This window comes from Equus quagga, chromosome 18, assembly GCF_021613505.1.
Source record: "Equus quagga isolate Etosha38 chromosome 18, UCLA_HA_Equagga_1.0, whole genome shotgun sequence".
Taxonomy (NCBI): Eukaryota; Metazoa; Chordata; class Mammalia; order Perissodactyla; family Equidae; genus Equus; species Equus quagga.
Genome location: NC_060284.1, coordinates 31,694,795 through 31,722,429, shown reverse-complemented (window position 1 = coordinate 31,722,429; position 27,635 = coordinate 31,694,795). Strand labels below are relative to the sequence as shown.

General features: G+C 36.6%; 1 protein-coding gene across 1 annotated transcript in view; it reads left to right on the top strand.

The window, feature by feature from the left end:
* The window catches only part of DPYD (dihydropyrimidine dehydrogenase), a 764,091-nt gene that overhangs the window by 26,206 nt on the left and 710,250 nt on the right, over positions 1-27,635 (top strand). Inside the window, exon 2 of the mRNA XM_046645669.1 lies at positions 12,518-12,628. Within this exon, the coding sequence (XP_046501625.1) occupies positions 12,518-12,628 (111 nt within the window). The remainder of the gene's footprint in view (positions 1-12,517; positions 12,629-27,635) is intronic.

Genomic DNA, 27,635 nt, shown 5'->3' with positions numbered 1-27,635 from the left:
GGATTGTACATAGACTCAATAGACAACAAATAGGTGAGGTGAGGGTAGGTTGGAGTGTTAGATGGGTACTAGATCGAATAGGAAGGTGATAGTTTTTATTGGTATTATGTATGTAATGGGAAGCCATTTAAGCTTTATGTGTGTGTATGTATGTGTGTGTGCACATGCATTTGTAAGTGTGTATGGGGTATGTCCGTCAAATAAGAAAGAGAGAAAGTACGGAAGAGATGAATAGTTTAATTAGGAGAGTACTCATATTGTGATCCAAACATACTGCAGTAAGCATCTGCAATAGATTGGAGAAACAGGAAATACAAAGGACAGGCCAGATGTGACTAACATCGACTAGCATTGTGTGGGTTTAAAGAACAAAAGAAGTGGTAGTTACAGATTGACAACAATATGAAGTCCGTTTTACTGGAGAAGTGGTCGTACAGTAGTCCCCCCTTATCCATGGTTCCACTTTCTCCGGTTTCAGTTACCCTCAGTCAACTGTGGTCCAAAAATATTAAGTGGAAAATTCTAGAAATAATTCATAAATTTTTACTTATGTGTCCACTCTGAGTAGCATGATGAAATCTCTCACCATCCTGCTCTGTCTCACTTGAGATGCTACGTCACAATGCCTGCATCATTCACCTCACTTCATCTCATCACGTAGGCAGTGTATCATCTTACATCATCACAAGAAGATTGACTACAGTACAATAAGACATTTTGAGACAGAAACCATATTTACATAACTTTTATTACAGTATATTGTTATAATTGTTCTATTTTATTATTAGTTATTGTTTTTTATCTCTTACTGTGCCTAATTTATAGATTAAACTTTATCATCATTATGTATGCATAGGAAAAAACAGTATGTTTAGAGTTCAGTATTATCTGTGGTTTCAGCATCCACTAGGGGTCTTGGAACATACCCCTTCACAGATAGGAGGGACTACTGTGTTATTGATACAAGTCAAGTGGAGCTAAAAAGTTGGGGAGAAAAAGACAATGCATTGTTTTTGATGTGAAGAAATTGAGATAATGATGGAACACGTAAGTAGGTTATTTGGTGTTCAGTGAGGTGGATGACTGTAGATCAAGGAAGAAATCTCAGGGTTTGGAATAGAGAAATAAAACTTAGCTACACAAAAGTAATCATTAGTGGAGGAGCAGGCCCTAAAGGTCCACGAACCCATCATTGTGGTCAAGAGAGGAAATGAAAGGCACAAGAGTAAAGGTAGTGAAAAGAAAGGTTTTAATGCCATGATGTCGGGGAAACAAAAGCAGGTGAGTTTCTGGTTAGAAGAGCAAATCAACAGAATTGAATACTGCATAAAAGTGAGAAAAATTGAGAGTTAAACTAAGGCTCATAGCATAATAATAACAAATGTTTCAAAGGTTGCATTTTCTTGATTTTAAATAGTCCAACTCCCAACTTACCACATACTCCTTGCCTCACTCTTATGCTTCTGAAAAGGAAAAGTATCTTATGATAATCCTTCATATTAATAAAATCCAAAATTGATAGGTTGTTTTTTTGAGTGTTATTTTAGTTCTTATTTCTAATATAAATCACTTGCTGGCCCATGTATGTTTCCTTTGAGCTGTTAATCATATACATGAAGGGCAACTAGTCTATCCTTCATTTATTTTGTGAACCTGAAAGTTATGTTACTTGCTCAAAAGTATAAATTATAGGATATGAATTTTCTTTTCTTATCCTTTTTTTTTTTCTTTTTCTGCTTTATCTCCCCAACCCCCCCTGTACACAGTTGTATATCTTAGTTGCAGGTCCTTCTAGTTGTGGGATGTGTGAATTTTCTTAATTACCCAGTGAACTGGTGAATTTTTTCGGTTATTTAATAATCCTCATCAGTTCTTTTCCTTCATGATTTTATCTTGGTTTTCTGTATATAGATTCATATATATATTCAACTCTTGCAAACACAAGATACTATCATAGCATGGATTTTCAGAGTTATTCCTTATCTAAATATTAGTTTTCATTTAAATAAATAATACATGAATGCTTTTCAATATTATATTAAGTAAAAAACAATTTATAATTAAAGTAGTGAAATTTTTAAATAAAATAGCTGTAGTACAGGTTCTTATCTTTTATACATATAATTTTTTTTTTTTTTTGGGTGAAGCAGATTGGTCCTGAGCTAACATCTGTTGACAATCTTCCTCTTTTTGCTTAAGGAAGATTGTTGCTGAGCTAACATCTGTGCCACTCTTCCTCTATTCCATATGTGGGACACCTTCACAGCATGGCTTGATGAGCAGTGTGTAGGTTCCCACGCAGGATCCAGACCTGTGAACCCTGGTCTGCTGAAGTGGAGCGCATGAACTTAACCACTATACCACCAAGTCAGCCCCCTCTTTTTTATATTTTTGGTATCACTTTATAAGTGCTCGCGTGTGACACTTTGTTTTCAGTATTTGTAATGAAAGTTTATGAATAGTACATAAATTTGTATATATGTCATTCATGCTTTGCTATTCAAAAGTTTAAAGGTTAAAGGAAGATGTATAATTAATGGCTAGTATTGCTTTCTTTGTTAATATTGTTTTTACTTTTCAAAATTAATTTTTGTTTATTCTGAAGTTTCTTCTTGATAAAAGTGTAGACTCAATGAGATATGATTTGCAATCTTAAGATAAACAGCTATCTTTTGAGTTAATGCCCCAGTGTTAACAGCGTTTGCGTGGTTCCACAGATAGAAGAATCCTTTCCAGGACTATTATGGACTGAATGTTTGTGTCTCCCTTAAATTTCACGTGTTGAAGCTCTAGCTCTCAATGTGATAGTTTTCGGAGATGGGGCCTTTGGGAGGTAATTAGGGTTAGGTGAGGTCTTGAGGGTGGGCCCCTCCTAATGGAATTAGTGCCTTTGTAAGACGAGATACCAGAGAGTTCTCTGTTTCTCTGCCTGTGAGGACAGTGAATAGGTGGCTGTCGGCCGGCCAGGAAGTGATCTCTGACCAGTAACCGAATAGGCCTGCATCTTCATCTTGGATTGTCCATCCTCCTGAGCTGTGAGAAAGAAATGTCTGTTGCTTAAGCCACACAGTATTTATGAGATTCTTTTATAGCAGCCAGAGCTGATTAATACAATGTCTAAGTCAGAATCAGTCACTACCTTTGGCATGCTCTGTTCTCTATTAAGACCTGTGAGATTAATATCAGATGTATAAGTTATGCTTCCTGTGGTTGAGTTCTCAATCTTTTCTGAAAGACAATAAAAAGACGTTTTTTCAATTAGAGAGCACTTAGGTGCCTGGTGTGTGGTGTGTATTCTAGAAGTGAAGGAGAGTCACAAACTGGACCTGCAAAGCCAGACAAGAATTTCATGTGGCAGACCTTTGCTTGTTGAATAAGAGAGTGACATGATGAATGTGACGTTTTAAGATATGTAAACTATTTTGTTTGTAACTATTTGTTCAATAGAAGTGAATCAAATTTCCCAGGCAATAGCACTAGCATTCTGAAGGGGTTCATTCATTTCAAGTTGATGAGTTTTTTTGATGTTTTATAAATTGATCACTTTTGTTCTGACCTTTCTCTGGAGGGAAATGTAATGTGAATTCACCTAAACATGTTGGGACCAAAGGTCCATGAGATACATACAGTTGTGTGTATTATAAAATGATATCTACATTGCTGTATATATGTAGTGGATTTTAAAAATCTGTATTTGAATTTCATGACCCTTCTACACTTCCATTTTAATTTGTGAAAAGCATATTGAATTTTCAGGCAGTCTGCCTTTGAAATTGCAGGCTTAGGGCAAAGATAACTTCAGGGACCAATGATTTGGTTTCACCTGAGATACATCTCTTTTTTCTTACTATCTTATTTATAGTTATCTTTTCACTTGTTGCCTTCATCTTTTTCTATATTCCTGTACTTTAAAAAAATCATGCCCATGTATATATTCAGAATTGGCCATATAAGAACATGAATATGCATTGGTTAAATGGAGTCTAAAATCTAATTCTGGCACTGATGGATAACATATAGTAAACACTTACTGTGTGTACCATTCTAGGCAGTTTTATGTATCATATGATTTATTTCTCAAAATAGTCCTATGAGGTAGGTACTATTACTAATTGCCATTTTATAGTTGAAGAAATAGAGGGATTGAGAATGTAAATAACTAACAAAAATAGAGTTAAGATCTAAGCCCAAATTTGACCTCAAACACCATGCGTATTGCTTAGTGAATGCTTAATAAAATGAAAGTTGTAAGATTTAGGACTGTCAGAGATTCCTTCCTTCATCAATTGTTTATTAATTACAATGAGTCAGCCATTGTGCATAAAGGGAAAATTGGCCTTTTTTTAGAGCTAGTAAAATGAAAAAAGTAGGAGATAATTTACTTGGGAAGGTTGTCTAGCCTAAAGGAAAAGAAGTCTGAGCCTGGACAGAGAATGGAAGTGCATTCAAAAAAAAAAAAAGGAAAAATCTGAGAGTCCTTGTCCAGGACTGATTACCATGGATTTCTAAGGTTTTCAGATCTAAAGGTTATATATATGTATCTTAAGTGTGGGCATAGGATGCAAAATGAAGCTGCGTTCTCTCATCTTCTGCTCCTAACCCAGCAGATGACTGACTGTATCGGTTCTGAGCTTATCCAAGAACCAAGTCACCTTTGTAAATTCCTAAGATACTTTCTTAAATTCACCCTATAAAGGATAGATACCAGAAAGGGTGGGATAATTGGCTGAGATGGGGCTTATATGCAAGATTGTTAATTGAGTAGATACTGAAAATTTCAGTTCTCCATCGATCAACATTTGTTAGATTATTGCCTGGATGAAACAACAAATACTGATCAAATGCATCAATCAATGAGTTTTTCTGTTTAGCTGAGAATATTTATTGAGGAAAAAGATGGCAGCACAATACAATGTTTTATCAAAATCAAGGTATTTATGCCCAATTATGAAAAAATGAGAAAAGCATGGTTTTTACTGTTTTTTTTTTAACCTAATGCAATGGAAGGTAGGAAACAACTTATAGAGGACTCAGCATAAGCCATCAAAGACAAAATTTAAGCATAATTTAAATCAGACAAAATATAATTCATCAAGTTCAGCCTGTAAATCTAAAAGGTCAGTATAGATACATATCATGTTAACAACTAAGAATTATAGTAAGTAATGACCAGTATTGAAGAGGAAATATTTGTTTATAATTTAAAATGCAAAGAGTGAAGGAAGCTTAATGGTATGTTATATTTGGATAATCAATATTGTGATAAAAAACAAAGCCATGTTTTTAGAAAGAGGAGATGTTGGCCAAATGGCTTCCTGCAATTGGAATGCAAGCTCTCAATAATACTGCAGTCCAGTATTTTTGGGCTAAGACTTAATGCTTTTATTTGTGAAGTGATGGCTTGTGATTGTAGTCAGTATGGGCTCCTCTTTGTCCTCTCTTTGGTAACACAGAAAGACTCTCCTCAGATGCAGAATTCTAGTTTGTATTTTGAGGCATTCTGACTGCTCCCCAAAATAGTGGGATAACATATAACCCTGATTTGACCTCATATGTAAATCTGTCTTTGGATCATATTCTGTCATTTCTTAAACCGAATAAAATTAGTGCAGTGAAACTTTTTTCTGTCTCTGGAATCACCAGTACATTTTTATTCTGTTACTGCAAATGATTGGGAAAGCCAAAAGGCAAGTTCTTTGCATGGGAGAAAATCTCCCTCTATAAGTAACATACCTTATATCTGAAAGGGTTAAGAGGCCTCTTAAAGTGCTCAATTTATCCAGAGAGGGGACCCCATGACCCTGTTAGGATCTGGCATTGGTCATTTCTTAGGAGGAATGCAATTTAGAACTCTCCTATATTGTTCCACCAGCTGCTTATTGATGATATTGACTTTCAGTTTTAAAAAGTCTTGCTTTGGAAAATTGTTTTTAACAGCTCTCAGCCACTCATGTCCTGTATTTTTATTTTATATCACTTTTCATTTGGGATATTATTAAGTCAAATCCTTGGTAACCATTCTCCACAATCTAATTTATTTTTACCCAAGATCCATTGAATTCAACTCACTGCCTTTTCACAAAAGGTTAACCCAATATTTCATGTTATGTTATACTTTCTACTTATGCTATGTAAAAGAAAAGTTACTGTGATAAGCAGCCAATAAATTGCATTCACAATGTTTATTCTTAAAAGTTATATTACTACACTGACATAGATAAACATAATCATTTATCACAATATGGATCATGAAAGTAAAAACTAAAATAAATCCACCCATCTTTCTTGCACGTTAGTTATTTTGCTTTAAATGTTGGCCACAATAACTACTTTTAAAAAATGTCACCTTTTTATTTATCAGTTTGAGTTAATGTATGAGATTAGTAGTGGTTCAAGGTTGAATAACTAGACAGACAAAAAACTGCATTTATTTCATAAGGAGAAAATGTTTTCCTTTTTTATGTGTAAAAATGAGGTTTCTATTTTCTAACGTTGGCTCTTGTTAATGGATTGCTCTGGCATTATTTCATCATAAGGAATAAAACTCATAGCTTTATTGTGTGTTTATTGTCCAGAAGACACAGACATCTAAATTGATAGATTGAAGAAATATCATGTGTGTCATACATAGGAATTACTAAAAATAATCTTTATTTATATTGGGCTGTTAAAGGAAGTCCTAGTGATGTTTGAGTGACTACTGTGTATAGCAAAATCCACTGAATGTAGAATTCAGTGGTTATTTTTTTTTTTGGTAACAGCTTTATTGAGGTATAATTTATACAGCACACAATTCACCTGTATAAGGTGTAGAATTCAAAGGTTTTTAGTGTATTCATAAAGTTGTGCCACCATCACCAAATCAATTTTCAACACCCTCAAAAGAAACTGTATACCCTTTAGCAGTTACTCTCCATTTTCCTATAATCCCCCAACCCCTGGCAAGCACAATCTACTTTCTGTCTCTATAGGTTTGCCTATTCTGGATGTTTTATATAAATGGAATTAAACAATATGTGATCTTTTGTAATTGACTTCTCTCAGCATAATGTTTACTATGTTTATCTAAGTTGTTTATGAATTTTCCAAATTTCTTTCTGTTCTTGATATCTAATTCCATTCCATTGTGGTTGGAGAACTACTTTGTATGAATTTTTTTAAAATTCACTGAAGCTTGTTTTATGCCCTAGCATATGGTCTGTCCTAGAGAGTGTTCACTTAAGAAGAATGTGCATTCTGCCGTTGTTGAGTGGAGTGTTGTACAGATATTTCTTGGGTCTAGTTAGTTGATAGTGTTGTTCAAGTCTTATGCCCCCTTATTGTTCTTCTGTCTTTGGTATAGAATTCTTGGTTGACGTTTTATTTTATTTTAGTACTTTGAAAATCTCATCCCACTATTTTCCGAAATATATTATTCCTGATGAGAAGTCAACCGTTAAACTTATTGGAGTTCCTTGCAAATGATGAGTCATTTTTCTCTTGCTATCAAGATTTCCTCTTTGGTGTTGACTTTTAGCATTTTTACTAATGTGTCTATGTGTGTTTCTCTTCGCATTTATCCTACTTCACATTTGTTGAGTTTCTTGGATTTATAGTTTAAGATTTTTTCTGTCTCTTTTTTTTAAAATCAAATTTGGGAAGTTTTCAGCTATTATTTCTTCATATATATTTTTTTTCCTCCTTTCTCTCCTCACCTTGTGATATTCCCATTACAATATTTTGGTGTCCTTGATGATGTGCTTCATATCAAGGGTCTGTTAATTTTTTTTCATTCTTTTTTGTCGCTGTTTTTCTGCTTACATAATGCTTCTTGCGATCTCTTTAAGTTTGCTGATTCTTCTGCTGGTTTAGATCTACTTTTGAGCCCCTCTAGTGAATTTTTCAATTCGGTTATTGTTGTTTTCAGCTCCAGAATGTCCATTTGGTTCTTTTTTATAATAATTTATATTGCTCTATGAATATTCTCTATGTGACAAGATATTGTCATCATACCTTCCTCACAATGGCTGCTTTGGTCTTTTTGTTAAATCTGACACCTGGGCCCTCAGAAAGACAGTTTCTGTTGTCTGCTTTTTTCTTGTATGGATCACACAATCCTATTCCTTTGAATATCTTGCGATTTTTTAAAATTAAAAACTGAACATTTTAAATAGCATAGTGTAGCAATTCTGGATACTAATACCCCTCTCCCACCTCCAGGAATGGGGGCTTGTTGTTCTTTGCTTATTTGTTTAGTGACTTGATGAATTATTTAAGGAAAGTCTGTTTTGCCCACAGTGTGAACCTCTGATAGCACTCTCAGAGGGTGAAGGCTTGGGCATAATAACACAATTATTATGTGCACAGTTATTGGGCACAACCCTGGATGACAGTGGTTTTAGCGGAGCTCTCTATGCCTTGTCCTCTGATTTCTCTGTTAAACTGTCTGCCTGTGTTGCTGTTCCACCCAGCTCTTAGTCTCTACTGATTGCTGGTTGATTTCTCTATTATTTTTGACAATGCCCTGGAATATAAATCGCTCCACAGTGTGATTCAATTAAATTTGGGCTTCTTTGCTGGGAGACTTTTTGAGTTTTTTTGTGACCCCAGGGGAGCTATTCTTAGCTATCTCTTTCTCTGGGTCCCTCTGGTGAACTGTTGGGCTTATAATTTGTTTTATTGCTCTTATGAGGCTACCAGCTTCCTCTTAATTGTTTGCAATCAAAATCTTTATTGTTTTTGAGGGGCCAGCCTGGTGGCATAGCAGTTGGGTTCAAGAGCTCTGCTTTGGTGGCCCGGGGTTCGCCAGTTCGGATCCTGGATGTGGACCTGCACACCACTTATCAAGTTATGCCGCGGCAGGTGTCCCATATGTAAGGCAGAGGAAGATGGGCACAGATGTTAGCTTGTGGCCAGTCTTCCTCAGCCAAAAGAGGAGGATTGGCGGCAGATATTAGCTCAGGGCTCATCTTCCTCAAAAAAAAACCAAACCAAACTTTATTGTTTTTGAGAATTTGAGCTTCCCCTCATACAAATTAAAATAAAGTCAGTTCCTTTGGGGAGAGCTGTCTGTTCTTATGGCCTGCCTCTTGCTCCAGGAAAAATCTCTGAACCACAGCTCCAGAGCTAGGCTGGTGACAATAGCCTGCTACTCTCAAAGTGACACCCCTGCTTTGTATAAGAGCATGGCACTGGTGTAGGCAGTAGCCCCAGATCTCAGCTTGTTTCTCCTGGTATGCTAACTCCAAACCATAGCAAGCTGAGATGAGGGTGATCAGGTCCCCAGTGTTATAGGTCTGCTGCTCCTGAGGCAGAGCCTCTGCTCTATGAGTGGGGTCTGTGTGGAGCAAAGGAGCTCCTGACTTCTCAGCTGCACTTTCCTGGAGTTTAGTTGCTGCATGGCAGGTAGAGAGGGGAAGGGGATGATAAACGCTGACAGCTCTCCCCTCCTTGGGAGATACCACAGCCCTCAACTAGAAGCAGGAGGCAGAGACCCCATGTTCTTCACTGCACTCAAGTGAAGAAGTTTTGTCATGCTGAACTGGGAGAGGGGAGGGTAGAGACAGGTTGTACTTCAAATGCCGTAGACTCCTGCCGTTCTTAACAAGTTTTAGTCGATCTTTCCTGGATAAATGTATCTTCATTTGACTTTCAGACAAATTCGGGAGACTTTAAAGGTTTGTTATTTTTATCAATTATGTTTGTTTTGATGGGTTTGTTGATCTGCGGAGGCCCTCAAGCTACCATTCTGGAAGTGACCCCTAGTGGTTATGTTTTTAAAGGCTTGGATAAGACAGGGCTTTGAAATTAATTGTTTATTGAATTACTCAGGTACTGTTTAGTATTGTTTGTACATGTGGTTAAAAAGATTTTCTTTTCTACGTTATATCTCACAAATTCGCAGTAAAATATAGACCACATCTTTGGGTGAATTTGAATATAAGCCCAACATTCAGAAGAACTGAGTTCTAATTCAGTTCCTTCTGCATATTAATTGTGAGATTAACCACACTGACCTTATTTGCTCATCCAAAATATTGAGATAATAGTAGCTTTTTGTAAGTTAGATTAGATAATGTGTGTGAAAGCAATTTGTAAACTCTTAACGTTGTTATTACTGGTTTAAATCAAATCTGGAATGAAGTGCCTCTTTTCTGATCTTATTCTCATCTAAGAATACTGTGTAAAATTTATCTTAAAGAGTCATTTGTTATGGTTTACATCGTATTATCATTTTTTTTTAAAGATTTTATTTTTCCTTTTTCTCCCCAAAGCCCCCCCAGTACATAGTTGTATATTCTTCGTTGTGGGTCCTTCTAGTTGTGGCATGTGGGATGCTGCCTCAGTGTGGTTTGATGAGCAGTGCCACGTCTGCTCCCAGGATTCGAACCAACGAAACACTGGGCCGCTTGCAGCAGAGCGCGTGAACTTAACCACTCGGCCACGGGGCCAGCCCCTACATCGTATTATCATTAATAAATATTCTTATAATATCATTTGTTATAGTTTGAATCATATTATCCTTAATAAATATTCTTATAAAATCAGCCAGGATATCACTTAGTAAATGATTACTTTAGATAAGTTTATTGTAGAATTATAATAATTGAGGGGAAACATTTTTGGTGTATGCCTAGAAGTATTATAATTTCTTTTATCTATTCATTTATTTTGGTCTTTTTGATAGTTATTTGTGAAGCCCAATAAAGTGTCTTTTTCATATATGAAGAAAATTAAATGACCCATTAATTTTCATAGTATCTAGATTTGGAAATTGATCTGAGAGTTGGTTAAGTCTAGAAGGAATTTCATTCTCAGGGTCTCTGTGAAAATCTTACCCAGTCTCTGCATGAGCAAGTCATGGGCAGAGAATTACTGTCACACATATCCCTGGATTTCGTTTTTGCTGCACTTTAATTGTTAGGGTGTTTATAGTTTAGAAAGCATGCTGTATCATGCATTTCATTTATTGTTTACTGCAGTCTTTTGATCCAAGTGTTGCCACATTTTGCGTGTGAGGAAGCTAAAGATCCAAAAGAATAAATGAGGGGCTGGCTCCGTGGCCGAGTGGTTAAGTTTGCCTGCTCCACTTCGGCGGCCCAGGGTTTTGCTGGTTTGGATCCTGGGCGCGGACATGGTACCTCTCCTCAGGCCACGCTGAGGTGGTGTCCCGCTTGCTGCAACTAGAAGGACCCACAACTAAGATATACAACCATGTACTGGGGGGATTTGAGGAGAAAAAGCAGAAAAAAAAAAAGAAGATTGGTAACAGTTGTTAGCTCAGGTGCCAATCTTAAAAAAAAAAGAATAATTGATTTAGTCCAGTTTATATGGTCAGTATGGATTAAAACCAAATTCACGATTTTGAAATCATTTATTTCACAGACATGAACATCTGCTACCTAGTTGGTGCTGTATATTAGAGACTCAAAGTTTAAAAGAATGAATCTCTAATCTCTCAACTCGAAGCATTTATGCTTCAGGAGGGAAGAAAGATTTATAAAGCTACAGTTACTGTATGGACTGCTATGTCCTGGTAGAGATGTTTGTGTGGTCCAGAACAAAAAGACAGATCTAGGTTAGTCAGGGGAATCCTCTTGGAGAGGAAGGTTTGAGATGAATGTCCTTTTAAATGACTGCAATGAAGTTGGCTGGTGTGATTTCTAACACAGTCTCAGCTACCACTTATGTATTTATATCTGAATCCAAATCTTCCTCCGTTAATTTTTACAGTCTCAGTTGTGCATTCTCTGCTAATACAAAATAAGTTAAATCCCTCTTCCATGTGAAAGCTCTTCAACTGTTGAAAACCTCTGTCTCATTCTAAGTCTTTTCTCCAGTTTTTTTCTTCAGCTATTACATATTGTTTTTTAACACGTTAACGCTGTTGAAAGATGTTGGGAAAAATTGTTAATTGGAGTAAACTGATGCAATTACCACCATGATTCCTTTTCTCTGGTCAAGGTTCATTGTTTTGTTGTTGTATTCCTGTTTCTTACTTTGTTTTTCCTGAAGAATTAATTTTTACCAAGAATTGTCTGACAAATTCGTAGAAGATATAAGAGGAATTACTCCAGTCCTGTTTTGCCCAGTATAACCCTGTTAATGTAAGCTAACTGTTTGAGGAGCCAGGTCACATTTTGGACATACTTTTAGCTTTTTGTCAGTTCATATCCTTAAGAGTTTTTCTTAATTATTTGTTTTTTTCTAAAAATAATTTGGTCCTTCTTTCTTTATCTGTATGAATGTTTGTTGTATCAGGATTTTCCCACACTGGACTCTCTTTTTAAACCAAGTATAGAATTTCTCACTTACTTTTTTTTGACACCATCTTGATAATTTTGAGTCATTCTTCTAATTTGTTTAGATCACATGTAATCTTCTTTTTCTGCCACATTGTCATGAGAATTTTCTCTCCTAGCTAAGCCTTTCTTCAGGGTGGGAGTGCTGTGTAAAGGAATCTTAAAATAAAATTTTGATTTTTTTTTAAATGCCCACATATTTTCCTATGTTTATACATTGTTTGTACTGTTTTCAGAGTATCCTGGCTTTAAATCCTCGAACACAAACTCATGCAGTTCTGCGTTCCACTTCGGCCAAGAAATTAGACAAGAAACATTGGAAAAGAAATCCTGATAAGAACTGCTTTGTAAGTACCACTGATACATGATTTCACGCTGGAAATTATCTCATTCTACACATTGTAAGACAAGATTTTACATATGCTTTGAAATACAATTAAATATGCATAAAGTACAGCTGTGATTTTTTTATATTTTAAATATTTTATATTTGAATAATCTTGAAAGTGTGTTTAATTTTACTGCTTTGAAAAATCTGTTGCAATGCCTAAAAATCATATACATTTGGTTTGATGCCAACATTTTTCTTAAAAATCTATGAAGTTTCTCTTAGATTTGTTTTATGTAGTGACATAATGATACAGAACAGTTTCCATATTATGGATATATTTCAGCTGAAGAAGGGTACGCTGGTATATACATACTATTTGAAAATACACTTTGGGGGAACATGTGAACATTAGATATTTAGTGTGAATATCTCATATTTCCAGGTGAGGTGCAGAAGCAAAACACTGTTTCTCTGAGTTTACTGTTTGCTAGAACCTTATTTAACTGGCCCTATGAGGTGATTACAGAGCTAAGACTCGGAGGCCATAAATTGGAGACGGGGATTTAGTATAACCTTGAAGGCAATATTTAAAATGCCATCTTAGGGGGTAGAAATCTGTAAATTTAGAAAGCAATTTCCTTTTTTTCTGATTTCTCAAAATGAATTGCCTCAAATTAATTTTCTCAAATTAATTAATGAGACAATTAATAGTTTTAGCTTATTTAACATTAGCTTTTTTGGTACTTTGTATATAGTGTCTAACATAATGATTTTAGTTTATTTTATGTACTTCATTGTTCCTTCCTACATATGAATTGTTTGAGGATGGGAGTTGAGGGTTTGTGTGCATGTGTGTATGTGTTTATCTGATTTTTTATTTTTCTGTCACTGACCACCCAGCCAAGTTTTTTGAATGAAAAAAAGAAATAGAAATACAGGGAAACCATCTGACTTGAGATGATCACACAGCCACTTAGTAGCAGACCTGAATTTGGAACTCAGTTTTCCTTGCTCCAGTTTTGTGAGGTTTGCATTATACCATGACAATTTTAGTAGAGGTCTCTGGAAGGACATCAGTGTGGCCCAAATTAGATCAAGGAATAGACTGAGTATAAGGCATGACCCTGTATAATGATGTGAACAATTGAAGAGCAATGAAAAAAGAATCATGTAATTTTTGAATTTAGAAAGCCTTTAAAGATTATCAAGTCTAAATTTCTCATTTTAAAGGTGTAAAAACTATGATCCAGATAAATTAGATGACTTCTCTAAGGTCTTAGTTATAGATTATTAAACTATTTATGGTCAGAATTTTACTTAGAAAGAGAGGTTCTCTATTATGATTGTTGTTATTATTTTATGGAAATTTAGCATTTTTATTCCATAATGATATCCTTGAGTGTCTTATTTTATCATATTTTCTATAATCGCAAAGATGCAGTGAGATGGGCTCCTTCCATTAAATATACATTGGTGCAAATTCCTAGAATAGCAATTTGACGATGTCTTCGACAATACTCATTAACATCTGTGTTAGTTTGCTGGGGCTGCCATAACCAAGCCCACAGGCTGGTTGGCCTGAAGAACAGAAATTTATTTTCCCACAGTTCTGGAGGCTAGGAGTTTGAGATCGAGGTCTCAGTAGGCTCAGTTTCTTCTGAGGCCTCTGTCTTGTCTTTTAGATGGCTGTCGTTTCTGTTTCTTCACATTGTCTTATGTCTCTGTGTGACTATGTCCAAATTTCTTCTTCTTATAATGATACCCATCATACTAGATTAGGGCCCACCCTAAGAACTCATTTTAACTTAATTACCTCTTTAAAGACTGTCTCCAAATATAATTATATTCTGAGGTCCTGGGGTTAGGACTTCAACATAGGAATTTTGAGAGGACACTGTTCAGCCCATCGTAATACCTTTAAATTATCAAACACTTACACCCAGTAATTCATCTTCTAGTAAACTATCCTAAGAAAACAATTAGGAATGTACGTAAAGAATTCAGTAGAAAGAGGATTATCCCAACATTATTTATTTCATAGAGAAAAATGAGAGTAAAGATCCACCGAATTCCAACCACTGGGTTGTGCTTAAGTAAATTAGGGCATATTCATTCAGTGGTAAATTGTGCAACTATTAAAATTATTTTGGAAATAATTAAAAATCTAGAAATATACTCACAATCTATATTACTTGGAAAATGCCTGAAACACCACTATATTTAAGAATAATTATGTGTACTTATCCATAACCACATCTTTACACATATCCACAAAGAAAAAAGAAAATATAGCTAAATGTTAATAGTGATTCTTTGTTTCCTTGTCACTTTTGTACATTTCAAGTTGTCTATAAAGAGCAAGTATTAGTAGAAAAATAAAATGAAAACTTTCAATATATGTTAAAATAATTTTATAAGATTATATTTATTTCTCTGGATGTATACCGTTTTGAAACTGTTTGTGACACACTTGGATTAGCAAAGAGCAGTGAGATTCATTCCCTAAGGGGAAATAAGAAGGTAGGGTTAAAAGTTATCCTCAGTGCAATTAAAGAATGTGGTTCCTTTTTATTATTATAGTCTTGGTGCTGGCATGAAGAATTGAATAAAGCTTTCACCAAAAGATATTTATTTTTTGGGGCTGGCCCGTGGCCGAGTGGTTAAGTTCGCGCGCTCCGCTGCAGGTGGCCCAGTGTTTTGTTGGTTCGAATCCTGGGCGCGAACATGGCACTGCTCATCAAGCCATGCTGAGGCAGCGTCCCACATGCCACAACTAGAAGGACCCACAACAAAGAATATACAACTATGTACTGGGGGGCTTTGGGGAGAAAAAGGAAAAAAATAAAATCTTAAAAAAAAAGATTTTTATTTTTTAAAATTTGTAAATTTTCATACTTGTGTTTCATAATCACTCATCTAAATTAAAAAACCTTATATATAAGACAAACATAAGAGGACTCTGAAAGATGGAGAGAAGGACACAGAACCTGAAGACTGACATGTGGTGAGTTCCCTGGGTTTTCTTTTTTCATCATATATTCCAGCCTTGGAGCTGAAGAAATTGGAAACCCAGAAACGCCAACCAGCGCACACACACACACACACAAAAGCCACAACAAAAATCTGTTCTCTCTAGCTGAAAGACCAGGAAGTGACAGCCTAGCAAGACAGAAAACTTTTAGACAATAACTGCTCTACTCTAGCCATACACTACAAAAAATTGTGGACCCCCATCCCTATGCATTTTGTAAAGGCTGAGTGGGGAGCCTAGACTTCCGCTCTGTGATGGGGTAATGAGATGCCCAATACCCCTACTGGGTGAAAGAGTAGGGAGTCAAGACTTTCATTCCCACTAGCCAGCAGCTAACCAAGCCAGCCCACTCCCTTATCTATAATCTGTGCTGTCACTGGAGAGACCGCAGGACTTCCACCTCCATCCAGAAGAAAAGAAAAGAAGGTGGAGCTGAAAAATACTCAAAACAGAAATAATGGCTAAAAACTTCCCAAATTTGTCAAGACACAAAAAATTCAGAAACCCAAGTGAAACCCAAAGAGATCCACAGCAAGACATATCATAATTAAACTTCTAAAAATTAAAGACAAATACAATATCTTGAAAGAAGCCTGCCCACTTGCCTCAAGGTAGGGACAACTCATGTGAGCATTTGGCTCTGGCTAAGACTGGACAGTACCATTCACTGCATCCTTGCTCAGCATTTCCCTCCTTCCTACCCTGCTTCACCCCTACAGTACTGGTTTTTCCTGAAGAGTGCTCACTCCGTAAAGCACGTGCACCAGAATCCGTGTCTCAAATTTTGCTTTCAGGGAAAATGAACTTTAAATTGTTAAACAGAGCCAAATCTTGGCCTATATCAGCAGCTCTCGGTACAGCCACTCACTCTCTCCTTCCTGAAATATATTTTCCACTTGGCTTCCAGGACACCAGACTCCTTGGATTTCTCTTTTCCTCATTGGCTTTTCCTTCTTGGCCTCTTTATTGGTTATTCCTCATCTTCTCACCCCTAAATATTAGAGTGCCCAGGTGGTCTCATTGGTGATCTCATTCTGTCTCCTTACTCTAAATGCCATCTATGGACTGATGACTCCTATATTTATATCTCTAGTCTGGAGCACTTTCTTCGATTCTAGACCTCTACAGCCAAGTGCCTCCTGAATACCACCACTTAGATGTCTAATAGGCATCTCAGACTTAAATGTGGAAAATCCAAATTATGATCTTGCCTCCAAAACCTGTTCTTCCTGGAGTCATCTCCATTCATTCTTTCATTTACAGCAAAATATTAAAGTCCACAATTTGAGTATTTCTCTCACCTCCCATAACTAATTAGAAAATCCTTTGACTTTGCTTTCAGATATGCATACCCAGAATCTGATTACCTCTCACCACCTCTACCACTATCAACCTTTCTAAGCCATCACCATTATGTGTCATCTGAATTGTTTCGGTAGCCTTGAAGTGGGTTTCCATGTTTCTGCCCTTTCCTCGTAGAGTCTCTTCTTAATAATACACCCAAGTAATCCTTTTAAAATTCTTGTGCTTAGAGTCTTTCAGTGGTTTTCCAGCTTACTTGGAGTTGGCAGTGTTCTTTGTACAGTTAGCCCTCAGCAAGCCCTTCTCTGGCCACCCTATTTAAAACTCTAACCTGCACCCCTACATAGCTCTCCTTAGACTTCTCTGCTTGATTTTTCTTGATAGCACTCAACACTGATATACTGGTTTTTTTTTTAATATTTTTTTTTAAAGATTTTATTTTTTCCTTTTTCTCCCCAAAGCCCCGCTGGTACGTAGTTGTATATTCTTGGTTGTGGGTCCTTCTAGTTGTGGTATGTGGAACGCCGCCTCAGCGTGGTTTGATGAGCAGTGTCATGTCCGCGCCCAGGATTCGAACCAACGAAAAACTGGGCCGCCTGCAGCGGAGCGCGCGAACTTAACCACTCGGCCACGGGGCCAGCCCCACTGATATACTGTTTTTCACTTGCTAATGTATTTATTATCTGTCTTTTTCCACTAGAATATAAAGTTCAGGAGGGCAGGGGTTTTGTGTGTTGTTCATCATGCATTTTGTTTCATATGCTGAAGATAGCTTCTAGAGCAGTTGGTTCTCACTAAGTGTATGTTGAAAGAATGCATGAATGAATATGACCCTTCTTTAACATATTCTTTACATACTCAGCATAAGGATTATGTATTTTCTTATATTGTACTATACAAATTCCAGAGTACTTTTGCATTTTGTGTTTAACTTTTTACCATGACGCAAATGGACAATTCAGATTTATTTCCTTGTTTTATTGATGAGGAAGACTATGCTGAATATGGTAAATGATTTACATAAGATCATTAAAATTACTTACTGTTGCAGTCAGGTATAGAATTCTGGGCATCTGAATCCAGTGTGTCCTTTCCAGTATATCAGCTGGCCTCCTTAGAAAAGACAAATAAGATTATAAGAAATCAGATATGTCAAAGTTAAGGAAACTGTGAATTTTAATGGCTGTTACATTTGTGACCAGTAATGTTACATCATTTCTGAAGACAGTGAAAAAGGTACATTTCAACCACTTCCCTTACCACCAAATATAAAGGTTTTTTAAAAAAATGTTTGTTTGATTTTCTAACTATTTTGCTTTGGCTTTCCAATTTTCTGTTTTAATTTAATTCAGGTAATGACTGACTTACCACTCTTTGCATATCTGCATCATGGTTGTGGGTTGGGGGTTTTTAACAACTCAGAGAAGTTTTTCTTGAGCCACTGTATAGGCCTCTCTCCACTGTATAATCCCCTCTCCGCCGTATACTCTTCTCTCCCTGTCGGCCTTTCTTCCTTCTTTCCACTTTTGTCCTTGAAGCATCTGTATTTCAGGCACTGTATTGGATGCTTCTCAAAGATGAATAAAATCTACAAAATAAAAAGTCTAAAATTATCTGAAAATATGTATAAATTTGGTTTTAATAAATGAATTATAGGCTTCTTAGAAAATAGGCATGTTTGACCTGTAAAAGTGTCCTAAGAATGGCAAGTTTGAAATTTTTTATCCAGGAATTTTTTCTCTTGGCAATTTACTACAATTCTGGGATTAATTGGAAATTCTGAATTCAGTAATGGATTTAAACTGGAAAATGTGTTTATACTGATTAATGAAGCATGAAGCAGTTATTTCCAGTATCTTTTAAGCAGGTGTTCCATAACTGCTGTTTATTTTTGCAATTTTTAAAAATGTTGAACTGTTCTAATTACATAAATATTTTGCATTCATTTTCCATTGGAATTTTTGAAGACCAGAAAATGTTGCAAATCACAAAACTTACCCTAGGTGAAAATAAAAAGAAAATACAATTAAAGACAACCAATTATTAGACGTGTTTTTAAGAATTTTAACTACTTTGTTCTAAACACATGGCACATAGTAGGTACTCATAGTAAAAAAATACAAATAAGAATAAACCGTAGGGTGTATTAAGAGTTTGCTAACTGTGGTTATATTTCTAAGTGCTTTTTGTGAAGTAACTCATTTAAGACTGAGAACCGCTCTATAAGGCAGGTACTATATTTTATCTCCATTCATAGATGAGGGAACTGAGGCACAGGGAAGCTTAAGAAACCTGTCCCAAGTTCCACAACTAAATGGTGGATCTAGAGGTTGAACACATGCAATTTGGCACTGGAGCTTTTAAAGTAGAAATTTTTGAATAATTAGATAGAGATAACTCACTCTTTTCCTTGTAGACAGTGAAAATGACTAAGTAATATATAGGTTTTGATAAATCAATTTTTTCTCTGTGTGAGCTTCACAATCTCAGGTACTATTTTGTTTCTGCGTTTATTGCGTGTTACAATGGGCCAGGTGTTATGCCACTTATCACACTGGAATAAAGATAAATATGACACAGGCGTTGCTAAGAAGTTCTCACATTCTTATGAAAAAGACAGAAAGGTCGGTAAATGATAATACTACTCTTTCAAAGGAAGAACCCTCAAGGACTTTTAATTATTGATGTGTGTCATTCAGATTAGCTTTTAGCTGAACCAGTCTAACTTTTAGTGTGGAAGATGGTTTTAACAAGGAAGGTGGGAGGCAGGGACTGGGACTGGTATAGAAGGTTGAAAGACAAATGAGGAAGACCAGGGGCAGTGGGTATGTAGGAGAGAGGATAAGCTTGAATATATTTATGAGATGTCTTTGTTTGGACTTCTGAAACAAAAATATTATAGATTGGATGTCTTAAACAACAAACATTTATCACAGTTCTGGAGGCTAGGAAGTCTAAGATCAAGGCACTGGCAGATTCAGTATCTGGTGAAGGCCCACTACCTGGTTCATAGCTGGCTGTCTTCTTGCTGTGTCCTCACATGGCAGAAGGGAATTCACTGGAGCCTCTTTTATAAGGACACTACTAATCCTATTCATGAGTGCTCCACCCTCATGACCTAATCACCTCCCAAAGGTCCTATCTACTAATACCATCACATTGGGGATGAGGATTTCAGCATATGAATTTTGGGGGAACACCAACATTCAGTCCTTAACAGAAGGTAAAATAAATAGATAAACTTTGGAGTTGACTTTATGTGGGCATTTAGTTGTTTATAGGATAAATTGTGAAAGATTGGGCATTTAGTTTGGGACCTTTTCAGTTTCTTGTACCTGTGGGACATCCTGTTTAGTTATAAAAATTGTAGCTCGGGGGCCAGCCCTGTGGCTGAGTGATTGGGTTTGCGTGCTCTGCTTTGGCGGCCCAGGGTTTCGCTGGTTTGGATTCTGGGTGTGGACATGGTACCACTCATCACGCCATGCTGAGGCGGTGTCCCACATAGCACAATCAGAAGGACCCACAACTAGAATATACACTATGTACTGGGGAGCTTTGGGGAGAAGAAGGAAAAAGAAAAAAGAAGATTGGCAACAGATGTTTGCTCAGGTGCCAATCTTTAAAAAAAAAGTTGTAGCTCAGTGAATGGGTCAGGGTTGGAGATGAAGAGTTTAAATCATCAGAATATATATGGGTAACTAAAAGCCTTTGGGTAGGGTTTCTCAGGAAGTGTGTATAGAGTAGAAAGAGAGTGCAGGTTAGACCTTTGGACCTTGGACAGGCGTTAGTGAAAGGCAAGTGAGACACTGATCTCAGGTGCAAAATGCAAGGGGGTTCCCAAAGCCTCAATAAATCGTGATAAAAAAAATATAAAAATGTACATAGGGGCATTCACCTTTTTCCTTTTGCCTCAGGCTCCATGTGGCTCAGCATGACACTGAACAGCAGCATGGCAAGGGCAGGCAGAGATGAGAATTTAGCTTGAGAAGCACTGTGAGGGGTGAGAGGAGAACCACAAGAGCAGAGTGGGAGTGTTCCTACAAGGAAGGAGAAGTCAATGTGTTTTTCCTGTAACACATGATTTCCAATTGTGGTTACTTTTTGTACTTTGGAAATTATCCTTGCAGTTTGCCTTCTCTTCTGGGTCCATTTTTTCTTCAGAAATTTACTTGACTATTAAGGGAAGGAATCTATGTAATGAATAAAGTTATCAGTCAATTAATCTCATTCAGAAAGGGAAGATGGAGTCATTCTTGCTTGGAACCCAGCTACTGGGCTCCATTAAACTTGACAAAGGGTGCAGGCCCCGATATTGGTGCATATCAAATTCACCATATGGATTCCCATTTTTAAGCTCCAAAGTTAAGTGAACTTTTGACCAGATTTACTGTGAGAAAGCAATCCCTGTTCACTCTACCCTCGCCTCTTCCTAGACCGTATTTTAAAACAACTTCTCAAGCTTGAGCTTGGTTTCCTGATTGCTAACAGTAGTTTTCTTCCAAAAATAGACTCAGTGCCTGAAGGAGTTTCTGAAGTAAAAAAATAACCAAAACCAAGACTGTTTGCAACTTAATGCCTTCTTCAGAGGTGAAAAATAGATTGTTTGTGTAGAGAATACGAATATCAGACTAGAAACTCAGGCATGCAGGAAATATAACCTCCTTTATTTTCCTATAACTGAACTTTTCTATTTTGAGCTTCTGTAAGAGTGGAAGCTTAGTCACTGTCACTTTCAGGATTCTTTTTTCCCTGCTTCTGTCCCCAAACCCCCCACTTTATTACTCTGGGATAACATCTGACTTCCTGGGGATTTGGTGGCAGGTGTTGTGGGTGAGGTGAGCCCAGCTGATTCTTCATGACATTTTTCCACTAATAACCATCGTAGGGGGTGTGGAGTCGTCCTTCATTCCCATTCACCAGGCTTCTTCCTGTCCTCCACTTTTCTACTACTTTGAAGTCCCTCTTGAACACGTGGCAATCATTCTAATGTTCCCCTCACACTGTGACTTGGGAAACTTCATGGTCAGTCACCTCTCCCAGGGCTTCATCTGGTTATTGAGTGACAGGTTCCCCATCTCATGATATCCGTGCACCTGGCCAGTTTTTCCCATCTCCCTGTTTCCAACCTGAGAAGCTGATCAGTCATCCTCTTTCTCTGGGATATACCAGTATTTCTGGGCTCTTTCCTTTCTTTTTAATCCTCATCTTGTCTTTCCATTCTTAAAACATTTCTCTAGTCTAGATGGGAGGGTGGGAATAGAGAAGAAAATTTACTTTTTACTCATCACACATTTCCACCTAAATCCACTGTTATTCACTCAAGTCTTTTCCGTTTCCTTGAAAACGTGCCTTCTGAAATCCCAAGTCTGATAGAAACTCTTCTTATTTCTCTGCTTTCTACAGTTACGTTCTTTCATTCAAGAAATGAAAACCATTGGCCTCACTGCCTAATGTGTAAATTTCTAAGGGGAAGGAGGAGGGATTATAGAAAAAGTATCCCCACCCCGTAAAGTCTGATTTTGAATTTGGATTGAACATAATTAGTTATCTCCCATTTTCCATCCAGCAGGTTCTCAAATAAGGGCTGGTGGGCTGAAGAGAGAGGGCTGGTGAAGTTCCTATTCTGGGAGGAGGGACTATGGACAGGAGGATGAGGACAGGCAAGGCCATTGGAACCCCATGTTGGGAAACTGAGACAGGACTTGCAGGACCCTGAGAGTGAGTGCCTCCTGAAGTTTTGTGTCATAGATGCCTCACTAACCTCACCCTACTACTGGCCCTGAAAACACCTCCCAACCAAAGGACTTCCACTGTCCTGGAGGTATTAGCCAGCCTCAGGATCCAGGAGTGTTCCCATGAGTGTTTAAACTTGGGGAGCAACTGCCAAACTGCAGCAGGGACTCAGATGGCTTTGGATGACACAGGTGGCCCCAGAGCTCCTGGCTGGCCGACTGGGCAGGCTTCTGTGGCCGTTACATTAACTTCCCAGTAATGCTACCACACATTAGGCATTACTAGATTTTTTGGAATCGTTAATCTGATATGGTTTTACCATTTATATTTTATGCACAATTATCCTGCTACATTTGTTGAGAACATTATAATGAATTAGAAAAATGTTTGTTTTAAAATAAGTATATATATATATTATAGGTATATTTTAAGTGACCTTTGTTGAACAATCTCTTCCATACTTCTAACAAAGATTAGAAGTTATCACTATATAAATTTAGTAATTAGTTTTATGTATATGTGTTAGGATAGACATTAACTAGAAGAAACTAGTTAACCCTTTAAAGAAAATGCAAGTTCAGCAGAGGGAAAAATTTATGGAGGGAAAAATATACTGTGAAATGTGACAACCTAAACATCCTGTTGTCAAGAGGATAAAACTTTAAGTACAAGAGAGATTCTGAGTTTAAAATCTTCCCTCATGGTCATTTAGACATATAACAGACCTTGTAATTTTGAAATTGGTGTGGGGTCTTTCATTGTTTGAATTCTAACACATAACTAGTATTTATTTTAAAATAGTAACATACTTGTATGGGAAGGCATTTTTAGTAGAAGTTTTAAAGTCTAGTTATGGATTTCAAAGAAGAATTTTGGGTGATCTCACTTTTTTTTAAGAATACAAAGTGTATCCTGAATCAGTAATTAAAATATGAAATCAGTGATTGGTTCCCATTGTCTGTATATGAAGTATGAACTCTGAAGAGCATCTCCTGAACATTTTTGGGTCCAGTGGCTGGAAATAAGTTACTTTCCATAGCAGTGAACCCTCTTAAATAATTAATGTATTGCATCATATTTTTATATATTTTTACAACATTACCACAGATAAATTATTCAACCTAATTTTAAGGTTTACATAGTATAAATATTTGCTTGAAATCGACATTGTACAGTTTCATTAATTACCAAATATTAGTGATAGATGTAATATGTGCCAGACACAGTGATAAGTGGTGGGGAAAGGGACAAACAGTTTTCTTGCCCTGACAACTTACAATCATTTGCACAGGCATTAAACTCATTCACAATCGAGTGTTGTCAGTGCAGCCAATCATGGAAGTTATAGCTGAAGTATGTAACCTGGTCTCAGGATTCAAGGTTGACCTCCCTGAGGAAACAGAATTTAAGTTGAAAATACAGATGAAGGAGGGAAAGAAAGAGGGATTCCACCAGAGTAGAAAATATATATTAGAAAGACTTAAAATGAGGGAGCATATTGAATTTAAGGTATTGAACCAATTTCAGTACTACATGGGTGAAGTGTAGGTGTGAGGGAAAATAGCAAGAGATGAGACAGAAGAGATCAGCAGGGAGCAGTAGAAGTGACAATATCAGTGACATTGATGACGATGATAATTACATTTATTGAAAAGTTCTAAATTCTGGTTATTTCATTAAGAGAAGCGCATGTGATCTCATTGAAAAACCACATTTTGCTACATGCTGTAATTTAGAGTTTTGCCGTATATTACATTCTCTCTTTGAAAGTATGTGGTTTCTTGGTGCTTTATTCCACACATAGAATAGTATTATGAGAGATTTATTCTCCAGGAAGAAATATGTAATAAAATGTTAATTGACTAAAAAGAAGAAAAGTATTAACTCTTGATTTCCTGAGGCTGTTAACAAGAAATCTTTGCTTTAATTATTTATTTCGGACTGATCACAGCTTTCTCCACTTCCATGTGACAGGCAAATTAAACTCGTTTGTAATTGTCAGCTGTCAGCCGTGTTACTGTTATTTTGCTCTTTTTTAGTTTGAAATTTTTATGGTGGTTAAATGGTGGCTCTGTTTCTTTTTTTTTTAAACCAAGTTTATTGTTAATTAGAAGGGAGTGTAGTTATTTAGTCAAAGTTTAAGTTGAATTGGAAGAAACTTTCCTCTAAGTAAGGTGTGTTTCAATTAGCTTTATTAGCAAAAGAAAGAAAACTTTTCCTTTAAAGACTGCTTCCTTATCTTTGAGGTTGGGTTTTTATAGAAGACGAAAGTGGAACCAAAAGGGATGACCTGTCAGCAGAATTGTTGGGTGAGAGTGAGCTCCAGAGATAAACTAATTGGGTTCAGTGATTGGTTCTGCCATTTACTAGCTGTGAGACCTTGAGTAAATTCCTTAATCTCTTCCTGCCTCCATTTCTTCTTCTGTAAAATGAAGATAATGATAATATCTACTTGATACAGTTGTGGTTAGGACTAAATAAGTCTATTTGCTTACTATACTTAAAACAGTGCCTGGCGTATATATAGTCTTTTGCAAGTGTTGTTGCTTATCATTATCAGCATTGATGGGTATTGATGCTCCCAGGTCTGTTTCTGTTACTACATATGTAGGTCCATCATGACAGTGGAAACAAAACGGAGTAACTAATTATGGAAAGAACATGGAGCGTTAATGAACAGGAAGATATTAAGGATGATAATGGAAAACAGAGCATTTCCTCTATGGCCCAGAAATTTCCTGGCAGCAATTTGTTCTTGTGTGTGTGTGTGTGTGTGTCTCCGTGTCTGTCTTTGTGACAGAGAGAGAGAGACAGAGACAGAGATAAAGACAGAGAGAAACAGAAAGAGAGACATCAGATTTTTTGAGCACTGCCTAAAATATGCATAAGATTGGAATGAATTATCTTCCTGTAAATTTTTTTTGCCACACTTTGCCTTCTCCAAAAAGCTTCAACATGACGCCTTGGTCCTGCCCAATTTTATTACAGTCTACAGCTCTTCGTTGTCATGGGGACCCCACCCTGGCTGATGCTCTCTTGTGTGAGTCCCTGCAGGGTACTAAATGAGAACATGAAATGTGCCCCTTCTTTTAGAACAGCCCGAGAGTGAAATATTTCCTCTCGATATTTGACAGGGAAATTTCTCTTTGGAGAAGTTGTTCGTACAGATTACATATTCATCCAAGAATATTGAGAAAGGATCCGAAATATCTGGAACTAAGCTGATTTGATTTGTTTATACAGAAATTCTTTGCATAGTCATAAATATTAAACTGGAATTGTATGATGTATTGTAGGTCAATAAGTACAGTATAATAAAGCAGATGTGTGTTAAGACTATGCCTGTAAAAACAGAATATGTATATTTTAAAAGATATTAATGAAGTACATTACTGTATTTGCAAATAAGAAATATCTTTGCATATGAGAAAATAGAATGCTCTGAACAAAAGAAATCAGCTGAATTGTCTTTAGAGCCTAATGGTATATTTTACCTTTGCAAAACATTTATTTGGTGCTCATAGCAAATAAATATTCGAGTTTTGCTGTTTTCAGAATGGGCATACAATGGCAGCTGTCTTTCTAATCTCTCCCCTATTCAAACACTAATCGGTGGAACCCAGGGTAGACTGCTAGACGCCTGAATAGGTAGACAATGGCAGCAGCGTTTTTAATCACAGTCCTATTCAAGCACTAATCGGAGTGATGATTAAGGGACATTAGAGGGAGCACTTTGACATCTGATCCTTTGAACTGACGTCTGTGCAGGCTGCACTCCACAGAGCTTGCTTGGCCAGACTGATTTCCTTAAATAAAGTGCCGTGATTTCCAATGTAGGAAATATTATATTAGAGCCTATTGAAATGATTAGGAATTGAGGAGCTTTTCTGTTAGTGGGGATTTGGTGTATGCTGTATACTCACAAAACTGAGAACATTAATATTGCATCATTACTCTGAGTATCAGGGACCATAGAGAAATAGTGTGAAAAAGATCCTCCTGTATTTATGCACTTACAATCGAATGTGAATAGAAATGTGGAACTCTGCTGTCATAGTCCTCCATTGTGGAAGTTTAGCAGTTTTAAAATACTTGAATTTTCATGTAACCCAATCAAGATCAGCACATCCTAACTGCGTTGCATTTTGTGTTTTCTTTGAACTAGAGTGTTTTCAGTGTTGCCTCTTTGGAGTTGTTTTAATAAAAAAAAAATTTTGTTATACCCCTATCTACTTGGTCATGCTTTGATTCAATAGTCTTTAATAAGACAGAATGGAATCTTTTCTTTTTTTTTCTCTCAGAATTTCTAATATCTATGTAGATTTTGCTAACCTGTTCTCTAGAACATTCCATGTGATTGATCCTGAAAATATTACTATCTAGTCAACATTTGCAGATTGGATCAGTTGTTAAAATTTCAACATCATCGTTTGAAGATGCAGCTCCAAATGTCTATAAATCTCTATATCTATTTATCTGTCTATATTTATAATGTGTGTAAAGGAGAAAAAAACACTTTTCCTCTATCCTCTTATGTTCTTTACATGAGACCTGTGAATTAAACTGGCAAAAGTCATTAACAGAAGAAAAAGCATACAAATTTTATTTGATGTGAGTACAGAGGCCTTCATAGAAAAGAAGTGAAGAGCGAAAGAAGCAGTTAGACTCATGGACTTACATACCATTTTAACAAAGGGTGATAAATTGTGGCGAAGTGATAAGACAAATGAAAAGGGTTTTGGACTTCTAGGGGTGGTTAATTTTGGGAAGGTATATATATTGGGGAAACTAATAGAAGATAAAGAGTCATTTTAGTAAGGTTTGTTTGTGCCCCTGGGTGCTATCTTTCTGTCTCCGGTGATGAGGGATGTTCTTCAGGTCCAGGAGAGGGGAGGAAGAGCACTTTCGCAAAGGGAAATTGCTGTCCTGTTTTTAGGCAGATAGGAGGAGGGTCAAG